This window comes from Nannospalax galili, unplaced genomic scaffold, assembly GCF_000622305.1.
Source record: "Nannospalax galili isolate Female #2095 unplaced genomic scaffold, S.galili_v1.0 scaffold111, whole genome shotgun sequence".
Taxonomy (NCBI): domain Eukaryota; kingdom Metazoa; phylum Chordata; class Mammalia; order Rodentia; family Spalacidae; genus Nannospalax; species Nannospalax galili.
The window spans coordinates 573,276-585,434 of record NW_008330487.1 but is presented as its reverse complement, the minus strand read 5'-3'; the positions used below and the strand labels follow the sequence as shown (position 1 = coordinate 585,434).

Genomic DNA, 12,159 nt, shown 5'->3' with positions numbered 1-12,159 from the left:
ACAAAACCACTCCTTTGGCCTTTTTGTCTTTCCTCCATCTCCAGTCCTGTATTCTCTTCTGTCATCGAATTCTTCTCCCCTACTGCAGAAAATTTTTAAATGCTTCCAGAAGCCACATAGCAAGAACACACTGCAGTTCAGGACCCCAGATCAGCAACTAGGCAAGGCCCCATATCTGTACACCAAAATTGAGAGACACCTAAAGCCACACCTGGATGAGACTAGAATCTCTCCTGCCCCTCCAGCAGATGTGATCCTTACTTTGCCAAGTTTTTTATTGAACCAAAAATCAACACTAAACAGACTGCAGAACAGAAACATACAGGGCGAGTGGGGAGAACCGACCTGTCTTCCTCCGGGTCAGCACAGGTAACGGGATCAACATTCTTGTTTTGGTGGGCCAAAAGGGTCAGGCCTCTCAAGGGAGGGGACACTCAGAGCCAGCTCCATCTGTACAGTCCAAAGTGGGGTGAGGGGCAGGGCCAGAGGGCTCTAGAACTTCAGGAGGTTGAGCAGATACTTCAGGGACTGCAGACCACAGTGAGGCTTGGAGCTGGTGACTCATGGCCACCAGGGCCTTGAGGTGATAGAATAGACCTTGGTGGAGACATGAGGCCCTGTGGGGGTGCTGTCCACGGCCAAAGCCAGGGACAACTGGTGCTGCTGAATCACGATGTCCAAGCTGGCCCCAGCCTACTTCCGGGGGCTGCTGCCCCCACCCAGGTCCCTGCCTCCCCCTGCCTGGAGGGAGGCTCTGCCTAGCACAGATGCCCCTTGGAGTCAGGCTGCCCTTGGCCTGGTTCTGCTCCAGGGCCTCTTCTGGGGAAGGGGAGCTTCTCAGGGTGACCTCTGACTTCCTGTCCTCTGGCTGGTAGTGTCTCATCTCTACTTTTCTGTTGAAGGAGACTGTCTTGCGAACCTTGCCCCACACAGGGTTGGACATGGCTATGGCTGGAAGCTGGTCCTTAGGGAGCAGCACAGCCAGCAATAGGCTTGAGTGAGTGGCTTCCAGACCTGAGGAAAGAAGGAAGGAGAGTCCTGAGGCATCAAGATCAACAAGGAGCCCCCATGGTCTAGGGCTCAAGCCAGTGTAGACCATAGGAGACAAGATTCTGGAGCCTGGCTAAGAGGTTTGGCTCTGCTACTGCCTGGCTCTGTAACTTTAGATAAGTCACTCATCCTCTCCCTGCCTTAATTTCCTCATCTGTGAAATGGAGAATCTATTAGTACCCCTGTGGTAGAGCTATTTTGTGTATATGTGTGCACGCTTCTGTGTGTGAGCAGGTTCCATGCATATGTATGTGCATCAGGCCAGACCAGAAAACATTTTTAGGGGTTGTTCCTTGGGCACATCCACCTTTTTTTTTCAGACTGGCCTGGAACTGACCAATAAGCCCCAGGATCCACCTGTCTCTGCCTCCCCAGTGCTGGGATTAAAAGTATGTTACCATACCTGGATACTTATGTGGGTTCTGTGGATTAAACTCAGGTCCTTGTATTGACAAAAGCATTTTTTTTTTTTTTTGGTCTTTTTGAGACAGGGTCTCCCTGTAGCCCCAGCTGACCTGGAACTCGCTATGTAGACCAGGCTGGCCTCGAACTCACAGAAATCCGCCTGCCTCTGCCTCCCAACTGCTGGGATTAAAGGCATGTGCCACCATGCCCGGCCTCACAAAAGCATTTTACCAACTAAGCTATCTCCCCAGACCACGGTAGGATTATCTTTTTTTAATTTTTTAATTTTTTTTTTGTCTTTTTTGAGACAGGGTTTCCCTGTAGCCCCAGCTGTCCTGGAACTCACTATGTAGACCAGGCCGGCCTTGAACTCACAGAGATCTGCCTGCCTCCGACTCCCAAGTTCTGGGACTACAGGCATGCACCACCATGCCCGGTGATTTTTTTATTTTTTATGTGCATGAGTGTATTGCCTGCATGTATGTATGTGCACATGTGTTGTGCAATGCCTGAGGAAGTCAGAAGAGGGGACTGGAGCCCCTGGAACTGGACTTACAGATGGTTGTTAGCCACCATGTGGGTGCTGGGAACCAAACACCAGTCCTCCGCAAGAGCAAACAGTGCTCTTAACTGCTAAGCCATCTCTCTAGTCATGAAAGGATTATTTAAGAATAGAAGTTTATCTGGGGCTGGAGAGATGGCTCAGCGGTTAAGAGCACTGGCTGCTCTTGCAGAGGACCTGGTTCAATTCCCAGCACCTACATGGTGGCAAAAAAACGTCCATAACTCTAGTTCCAGGAAAATCCGATGCTCTCTTCTGACCTCCGTGGGCATTGCAAGACACAGGTGCACTTATACACATGCAAGCAATATATACATAAAAGTAATATATTTTAAGAATAAAAGTTAATCTATGTAAGGGGCTGAGGTATAATTCAATGGCAGGACATATGCTCAGTATATGAGACCCTGAGTTCTAGTGTCAGCAACAACAAACAAAACATCATCTGGGTATTCAAACATCCAGCAATAAGCTTTTCCTCTGTTTAAATAGTACTGGAGACATAACTTGGTTCTTGAGCATGTTAGACAGGTGCTTTACTACAGCCAGCCTGAGCTTCCTTAATCCTTATAGGTGTCAGAAATTCCCTTCTGCGAGGCGCTCTAATCTCCGCAGGTGACTGGCTCAGTCCAGTGACAGAGTGAGGAAAGGCAAGAGTGAGTGGGTATCAGGAACTCACCTGGGCCTCCCAGAGGACGCAGTCTGTTGGGCAGTGGCTGGAAGGCTGGCAAGGGCAGCAGGACCACTCCCACACTCTGCACAGCTGCCAAGCAGTGACTCTGTTTGTTGTTGAGGTAGGAATAGAGCAGGCGGTAATTCTGGATGTCCCGAGCCCCATGGGGACACAGTCTGACCACGCAGACCTCCTGAAGGGGACAGGAAAATGGCTGAGGAGACTTATCCTCTGCCTGTACCAACACTGAGATTCACCAGACCTCTGAGAACCCACTTCCTTTAGCAGGAAGCAGGAGGACTTATCCAAGGTCCTGGTGAGCTTGCAGTCACACTGGAAACTAGGCCTCTTTGGCAGAGGTGGGGAAGGAAGGAGCTGGGAAGGGGAGATGAATAGAAAGGTTACCCGAGAACAGGCAGTTACCTTGGTTCCTGCTGGGTACAAGCTGGCCAGAAGGTCCCAGACAGTATTGGGAGGGAGACAGCCTGCTGAGCGGATGACCTTGGGCAGAGCCTGAAGGCAGGTGGGATGGCCAGTCAGCCCCCAGCTTCCCACCCTCTTAGGCAGGCTCATTCTCTATGACCTCAGGCTACCTCAGGAGAGGAAGGACAAACAGCTGATCTGGACACTCAGTAGCTTCCCAGAGAGTTCTAACTGTGCCCAGAGGCCTACAGCCTGTCCTGACAACATATGGCCTCAGAAACCCTCACTCACTCCCCATTCAATACTTTAATTGATCACTCAGTCACTCAACCATCACTCCTAAAACCCTCCTCTGGGCTGAGAGGCACTCAAGTTCTCTCCTGGGCCCCTCCTGCCTTATGCTTTGGGGTACAGGGAGTTCTTTGTCCCGAATGTCTTAGGAATGGAGCTAGTATGTTATCTGTCCTCATGCCTAGCACAAGCACATTGACTTGCCAAAAAAATGAATTATTGACTAAATTAAGTAGTATGTGAGTCCTTGTAATCAGAAGTGGTGTGTACCTGAGCAAGCTGGCAGGTGTGTCCTGAGACCAGCTGGGCCTTGGCCTTAAACCGCTTGATAGAGAACACGTCCAGTGTGCCCTCCCAAGGTGGAGGGCTAGGCAGGGCATTTGTGGGCCCAGCAGACATCTGGAGCCTAGAAAGAAAGACAAAGCCAGACAGAGCCAGTCATTAGGAAGTCCCCAGTACCACCTTCCTCTGCAGAGCCAGTGCTGTGTTGCCACTGCAGATAAGGGAGCGTTGGTCCAAGCATAACCTTGGTGCAGGAGGGAACTAGGAGGCTCATGGGTTCCATTTCACAGACAGGCAAACTGAGGTTCCCAGACATGAGAAGACTTGCTTAAAGGCATATAGGAAGGACACCCCTGTATTGTGTCTGCTGGAGCTGGTAGCCACCCCAAAGCAGATTGCTGGGTTGCCCACCACCTGGTACCCAGCTCCACACCTGTCCTGCGGCTCCTTGGGAGGTATCTCCCTGGCTTTGAGCCTCTCTGGAGAAGACACAGAAGCTGGGCTTAAGCCTCTCTGGATGACTTTGTCCTCACTGTTCATGGTGGCTTCAGAGACTGTCAGTTCACTTGGGGGGTTCCAGTCTGCGAAGAGCAGAGGCAGAAGCTGAAATAGGGGCAGGGACAGGCAGAACCAGCCCACAGCTCGATGGCCAAGACTTGAGCAAGCTTCATTCTGAGGTAACCTGGGGGGACACAGGCACTCCCATTCTGTCACCTTCTCACTAAGCCACCCACTGGTGTTGCTGCTGATGCCCACCTACTACTGGTGCTCCTCCTGTCCCCCTCCTACCGTTACAAATAAGGAAGTTGGGGTCTAGGGAGTGGTGCTGGTGCTGCTCCGTGGTGTCCTCTTGCAGGGTCAGCAGGGCCTGTGAGGTGCATTCTCTGTGCACCATAGGTTCCTGGAAAGCACAGGGGACAGAGAGGGACAGATGGCAAGATGGCCAGGGAAGCCAGGAGTCCTCACTGGGTAGGGAGTCTCAGGAATAGGGCTACTTTTCTAAATACATTTTTCTATTTCAAAATACTGTGGATTTATGCCAGGCATGGTGGCACATGCCTTTAATCCCAGCCCTCAGGAAGCAGAGGCAGGTGGATCTCTATGAGATCAAGGCTAGCCCAGTCTACATAGCAAGTCCAGGCCAGCTGGGCCTACAGGGAGGTCTCAAAAAAACAAAAACAAAATCAAACAATGAAAAAAAAACCCACCCTTTGTTCAGACAAAGGCTAAGACACTGGATGTTCTAAACTCACAGAGATCCACCTGCCTCTGCCTCCTGAGTGCTGGGATTAAAGGCATGCACCACCACACCTGGCTATTTATCATAGTTTTTTAATGCACATGGTCTGAGGGGGTTCTTTCTGTACTAGCTGGGATCAAATATATTTTGAATCCTCCTTTTGCCCATTAATTACCGGGGCGACATCTGCCCCCCTTTCCAGTCCCTATGGACTGATGGGGCAGGCTACCGTGTCTATTGCTAGAGGTCTGGGTCACTTCCAGGCTGCAGCTACCATAAATCTCAGGGAACATCTTTGTGTGCAGTGTGTTCCTAAACTTCACATCTTTTCCTTAGGTCAAGTTCTCAGAAGCAAATGATAGAACTGGGGAGAAGAAACATTTTAAAGACTTCATGTTCATTGTCAAATCACTTTTCCCCACTCATAACAGAAATCCCTTTCAACCCAAACTGCTTTCCAAGGGTTTAGAAAGATTCTCAAAAGCTACCTTGTTTTATAATCACATCGAGGGCAGGGCCAAAGCACAGGCTTTGGAATGACACAGCCCAGGTTCATGTCTCAGTTCCACTCCTGTACGCTGCACTACCTTGGACCAATAATTAGGGGTTCAGTGAGACAACAGCACTGTCGTCACTGCCGTGTTCCAATGACGTAAAAGGGGCACTGTGGCAGGAACTCAATTAAGAGCAAAGATTCTTATCTCTGCCACCTTCCCTCCTCTCCTCTGCCACCTGCCCTCTTCCCCTCTCCTAGGACCTCTCTCTAGGTGTCTCCAGTTCCTCTCATATGCCAACACTCTGTCTTCAAGGGAAATGTGGCTTGGCTTGTGCTGAGGACAGCTGCAGCCCCTGAGGGCTCCTCTCCACACAGGCAGTGACTCTTGGCTTGAATACTTGGGGTGGGAGGTGGGGGGGGGTGCTGGTGCAGGGAGTTTGGCTTGTCACATTCACTGCCATTTCCCCAGGATATGGCACCTAAAAAGTATTCAATAAATCTGTACCAAGGGAATAAACATGGGCAGGGGGACCTGCCCTGCACCTGATTAGAGTCAGGTGACAAATGACCCACAGAGCACCCAACTAAGCCACAGTGGTCTTCTGGGAGTGATGGACATGAGCCAGGGGGCAGATCCAGTTGGCTATAAGACACTGAGATGTCTCAGTTAACCAAGTTTGGGGCTGCTGAGCCACTGTGCCAGGCAGTATCTGGGTAAAATGGAGAAGCACAGCTCGAGGATGGTACAGGATATGCCAGAGGGTAGAGACAACCTTATCAACGAGAGGTCACCTAGACCTTGGACCTCCTCTAGGTGCTAGGGCAAGTTCAAGGTGGCCTCTGGCTGGACTGCCCAGAGCACTGGGCAGTTCCCTGCTTGTGGCAATTTCAAGCAAACAAATCCACTGAATAAAAAGTCTCTCACATCTAGAAAAGCCACTGCCTGGAACACTGGCTTCCTACTTCCCTACCTCAGACTGACAAGAATGGCTGGGGCTGGGGGTGGGGTGGTGACTGCAATGACAGGTCTTAGTGTCACTCACACAGGTGCTCTGGAGTCAGGTTAAAAGGAGGGAGACCAGCACCAGATGAGCACCACAGCTATGTTCCATGCCACACCCTGTGCAGCAAGGAGCACAATCTCTGCTAAACCTTGTACAAAGAGGTTGAAGAACAAGCAGGTGACCTTGCCTAGGACCCCACAGCTGGTAGAGTGAGGAGAGGAGCCCATGTCCAGCCCAGGTCTCCCCTTACCACCAGGTCCTCCAGGGTCAGCATCTGGTCCATATCCCGTGGGATCTCCACTTCACCCTTGTGAGTCAGTTTGGAGGCAGGAAGTCTATGAGGCTCATTCTGTTGTCGCTCAATGATCTCCAGGCCCTGGAGAGAACAAGCTAAGTCCAGTCAGGAGTCTCTGCCACCAAGCACCTAAGCACTCTCTTCCTTCCCTCAAGGCCCCTCCTTTGTGGCTCCTGTCCCATGCCAGCCTTTTGCTTGCCCCTGGGGCTGGTGAGATGGATCAGTGGTTAAGAGCATAGGCTGTTCTTGCAGATGACATGGGTTTGTTTCCCAGCACCCATATGGCAGCTGACAACTGTCTGAAACTCCAGTTTTAGGGGATCCAATGCCCTCTTCTGGCCTCTGTGGGCCTTGCATGACATGGGTGTTCTTACACACATATAGGTAAAATGCTCATACACATAAAGTAAAAAGAAATAAAAATTTTAAAAAAGCAAGCCAGCCCCCTATGCTCACTCATTCAAGTTCTGCCTCCTCCAGGAAGGATTCCCAGACTTGGCTTTCACCCACAAATCAATCATGTCTCCGGCTGCACCTCCCCCCCATCCCAGGTAGGCTGTGTTGTTGGGGAACAAGCTGGCAGGCAGAGTTGGACTATCAATAAAGACGCCAGGGGGTAGTTTGGTCTTGGGCCAGCACTTGGCTGCTCTAAGCTTAAGCTTATCTGTTCTCTGGGGATTAAGAGCACTGTATTAAATAAACGTGGAAGGGCCGGCCTAACTGTGATTCTTGCTGTTGATCATGTCACTGGACCCAGAATTGTTTCTAGAAATTGTTGTCTTTCCTTCCTATTGGTGCTGGAGGTCAGGGATCCTGCCCTCTAAGCGGGTGGGTTTTAGAGTGGAGGAAATGAGGAGTCACACTGGGCCCTGTGCTCAAAAAGGACCCACACTTGTTTAAGGCTCTGCAGACATCGCCCCAAAATTCTCGTGTGGGGGGGGGGGTACATATGTGTGCAAGTGCATGTGGAAGTCACAGGTAAACCTTGGATGTCTTTCCTCTAGAGTCATCCACCTTGTTTTTTGAGACGTGGTCTCCCACTAGGATCGAGGGCTCATCCATTCAGCTAGGCTGGTTAGCCAGCCCCAGGGATCTGCCTGTCTCTACCTCCCTAGTGCTGGGATTACATGCACATGCCACCATGCCTAGCTTTTTACGTGGGTGCTGGTGATCAAACTCAGGTCCTCATGCTTGTGTGGCAAGCATGAGGACTTTACTGACTTTACTGACTGAGCTATCTTTCCAATACCTCACCCTGAAATTCTTTACAGCTGCTGAGCAAAGGTTGCAACTGACCCCCTAAACTACACAGCTGCTCCTGCCCCATGCCATGTGTACACAGTACCTGGAGAGAAATTGAGCTGAGTAGACAGATTCACCTGCTGGACTGGTGGTTAGCTCTCCCAGAACAACACCTTAGCTACCTAAGTGCCTCATCACTAGACCAGTCAGTCCCTTCCCCCTCTGGCCATCAACAAACATTAGGTGAATCTTCTCCAAAGCCACTCTATACCATGTCTTCCCATGAGCAGGGCACAGGAGGACTTGACTGTGGAGACTGGAGCTGTGGTGCCCTTCCCCCAGCCTGGAACTGCCAGAAAGACCTCTAGCCTTTTCCAGACCTGAGGCTGGGACCAGAGGAGGGGCACTGGGACTTCCTCATGTGGTGATGACACAGCCCTGGGCTCTAGACTCTAGACCTCAGCTCCCCTCCCCCAGACAGCCCAGCTCCATGGAAAAACACGTCACCTCTCAAAGAAGTCCTCTGTGTCCATATATCTCAGGCCTGCCTCTTTTCACACTTTTCTCCTGGGAGGGTCTCCAGATTGCCTTCTCTGTTTCCTCACTGCTTCTCACTGGTGGTTCTGTCTCTCCCCCCTCCCCTGCTCTCACTGTCCATTGCCAACACCCCTATGTCCTCCCTCCCCCTCCTCCCATGATTGGCTTTACAGCTCACCCTTCTCTCCTCCTGGTCCCGCCAGCAGGACAGCTCCTGAGGGGCCAGTTGGATTGAACTCATCCTCACCAGGTCATGAGGGCTGACATCACAGTGAGCCACTTTGAGAAACAGGTCCTGTGGGGGAATAGAAAGAATACACCATTCCACTCTGACAGTTCTCACCCAACCTGCTGCTGGCTCCTGGTGTCTGTGAAGGGAGGGCTGGGAAGGTCAATCCCCTGCTCACTGAGTTCCGGGGATCCCGCAGGTTGAAGAGCAGACTGCGGTACTTGGTCTTGTAGCGGATGTTGGTGTCTTGGGTCAGGTGGAAGAGGGCTGCCTCAATGCCCTCAGCAATGGCTCCTACCTCCTCCTCCGTCAGGAGCAGGTCAGGGAGCTCCCGGATGCTGTGGGGGTGAAGGAGAGCCCTGACCCTCAGCGGGGGGCTGTCACGCAAGTAGTCCCAGGAGGAGATGTAGGGGTGGGGGACAGGAGCTGAGACATCTCCTTTCTATTATGGGTTAATTTCCCTTGGGCCTGCAGATTCCTAACCCCAGCTCTCTGGGAAAGAAATGGTGTCCTCCTCCATTTACACAGAGCTCAGAGTTCAGGGCTTGCCCAAGGCCACATGATAGATCTGTGGCAAGGCAAGATTTAAAGCCAGACACCCCATCCCACCCCCAGCCCAGCTTCTCTCTCTCTGGCCAGAAGAGCTGAGGAATGTATGGAAAGAATCAGGCCTGTGGGGTGGAGACATCCACCAGGGGAGAGGACTGACATGGCTCTGAATTTGCTACTGACTTGCTGTGTGGCCTTTGCGAACTCCTGCCCTCTCTGGGCTTGGTCTCACCATCTTTAAATAAGAACCGTAGGCTCAGATCTCTGACACAGTCCCAGTCCAGACTCTTGTTGTGGTTGATGACATGTGCCAGAGATACCTAGGTTTACGTTTCAGCAATCCTCCAGCTTTGTGTGGGGGCCAGTGACCTCCCCGTTACTAAATGGGGGCCAGACGGACACACACACACACACACACACACTCCCTCATTCACACAGGCCCTCACATGTGGCCTGGCTCTGGGGGTATATGGAACAGCCTATCAGCACAGCTGGGAGGTGGGAAGCAAGGTCTCACCGACTCCACAGGGCTTCCTGCATGGCACGGACCACAGTGGACCTCACTCTGATATCCAGAGGCACCGTCTCCTGCTGGGGCTGAAGCTGACCTGAGGTGGGGTGGAGGGACAGGCTCCCAGGGTATATCCAGGGACATGAGGATGGGCAGATTTGAGGGGTTCGGGCCCCCCCTCAAGGATGTATGCAAACCCCCCCACCCACTCCTTTGGAGAAGAACTTTTGGCTGATGGGAAGGGAAGGATCTTAGCAGAAGGCAGGAACTAGGAGCAAATCCTCCCCAGACCCCAGCAGTCCCTCTGGCCTTCACCTGGGTCCTCTGCCCCTTGCTCAAGAAGCTCCCCATCTTCAGTATCCATGGACTTGAACTGCAAGGAGAGATGAGGAGCATGGTAGAGAGGCAAACCCAGGGTGCCTGGGTCCTCTAGGTCTTGAGACTTATGCCCATGTGCTCCGTGACCTGCTCCTACCAAGCCTGCTTTGTGTCAGGGGCAGCCCCCATTCACCCCTGGCCACCCAGTCTCTGTGCAAAGTAAGAATATAGTGTCAACCAAAGATCTTAGGCCACTCACAACTCCTTTGAAAAAGTTCATTTGGATGTGAAATGAGGCATCAAATACTGAAATAAAGTGTTTGAGCTGGGCATGGTGGTGCACACCTTTAATCCCAGCACTCAGGCTGATCTCAGTGAGTTCCAGGCCAGCTGGGGCTACAGGGAGACCCTGTCTCATAAAAGCAAAATAAAACAAAAGATGACTGGGAATCTGGGGCAGCAGAACACCTGGGCCAGTGGGGATCACAGCAGAGGCTCTCCAAACAGTGGAGGTCCAGTTCCCCTGCACCCCCAAATTCCCAAATTCAGAAGGAAGAGCCTCCACAGAGTCCAGGACAGCAGCCAAGTGAGGTTACCCACCTGTAAATATCGTTCTATGTGACCTTGACCAAGTCCCCACTCTGGCCCTCAGTAACTTCTCAGGGGAAGGCACCCCTGGAGGCAGAATTAATCCTAGGTTAGAAAGCTGGCTCTATACCTGGCACCCCAGGGGGATCCGAGTCATGGGTCTCCTCCTCCTCCTCCTGGCCTTTGGGGTGAGTGAGCCTGAGCCAATCTCCATCATGTCCTCGAGAGCCTCCAGCCTGTCCCCTGCCTTGCTGTGGCTGATGGCCCCCAAGAGCCGGATCACTGACCCAGAGCAGAGCTGCAGGGAGAGAACATGTCACTGCCCTGTCTATACAGGGCAACTGTTTATTGTCTCTGGCCTCCACAAGCCAGTACTGTCCGTGAAGACAGGATCTATACTACACCCCCAGCCTCTACAAAGGCCTGGTAGGCACTGTCTGCTGACTGACAGGCCTCTGTCCCCTCTGGCACCCTCTCATCTCCCAGCCCCATTCAATGCCAACAGACCCTGCACTAGGACCCTTCTTACCTCTTCCTCCACAGCTTACCAGGCATGTCATACCTGTCCTGACTGTACTACCTCTTACTCAAAGGTCTCTTACATCTCTTTCATGGGCCCTCCCTGAAGCTAAAGCTGTTATCACCCATTTATTGTCTCTCAGAGAAAGTCTTTCATGGCTATTTAAAGTGCTGGGTAGTTTAAGGCCTTTTAATAGTCCACTCCTCTTTTTGCTATTGTTGCTAGGAAGCTCAGTGCTCAAGAGTTTTGAAATTGTCTTTCCAAGACTGGTAGATAAGAGGGTGGGGGGCTATTTAAGATTTTCTCTCTTATTTTCCTTTCCTTGCTTCCTTTGAGATTTTGTCCCATTTTTAGTATGTTATAAACACAGGAATTATGTTGAAAACACGCATGAGTATAAATTAATCCTTGCATGAATGATCACAGAATGGTTGGGCTGCAAGTTTGGGGGAGAACCAGAAGAGGGCAGGCGAGAGAGGGCCCAGACAGCCTCCGCTATGGAGAACCAGCCCACCCACTACCCCAGAGCAGAGGGAGGGAGAGGGGCAGCAGCAAAGAAACCTACGTAACACACAAGCTTCACCCCACGGGATGCTCTTGATTCCTCCTAGGAGAAAAAGAAAATGCAGAGGTTAGAATCCAGAGGATCCAGTGACACCCCCCCAGTGACAACCCCCCTCCGAGAATTCATAAGAAGGCATTCTTTTGAAGGCATTCTTATCAAAGACTCTGGGCACACTCCTTAGTCTATCAAAGGGGGCATGGTTAACACCGTTAATACACGATAAAGCATGGTGTGTGTGTGTGTGTGTGTGTGTGTGTGTGTGCGTGTGTGTGTGTGTGTGTGTGTGCGTGTGCGTGCATGTATGCGCAAGCCTTTCCGAGATTGGTAGAGGGTGAATATATATATATAATTCTATGTGACCATTAAATAAAGGAGGAGG

At 51.6% G+C, this 12,159-nt stretch overlaps 1 protein-coding gene across 1 annotated transcript; it reads right to left on the bottom strand.

Annotated features, from left to right (window-relative positions):
• Window positions 1-418: 418 nt before the first annotated feature.
• Window positions 419-11,804, bottom strand: Spocd1 (SPOC domain containing 1). Its single transcript, XM_008848333.3, has 13 exons — window positions 11,781-11,804; window positions 10,826-10,993; window positions 10,105-10,162; window positions 9,796-9,886; window positions 8,908-9,067; window positions 8,679-8,795; window positions 6,677-6,802; window positions 4,476-4,587; window positions 4,108-4,267; window positions 3,675-3,810; window positions 3,114-3,203; window positions 2,697-2,883; window positions 419-1,014 (listed from the first exon to the last, which is right to left on the bottom strand). Exons 2-13 carry the CDS (start codon window positions 10,910-10,912, stop codon window positions 419-421), a joined length of 1,920 nt encoding a protein of 639 aa, XP_008846555.2. The 5' UTR covers window positions 10,913-10,993; window positions 11,781-11,804.
• Window positions 11,805-12,159: the final 355 nt, after the last annotated feature.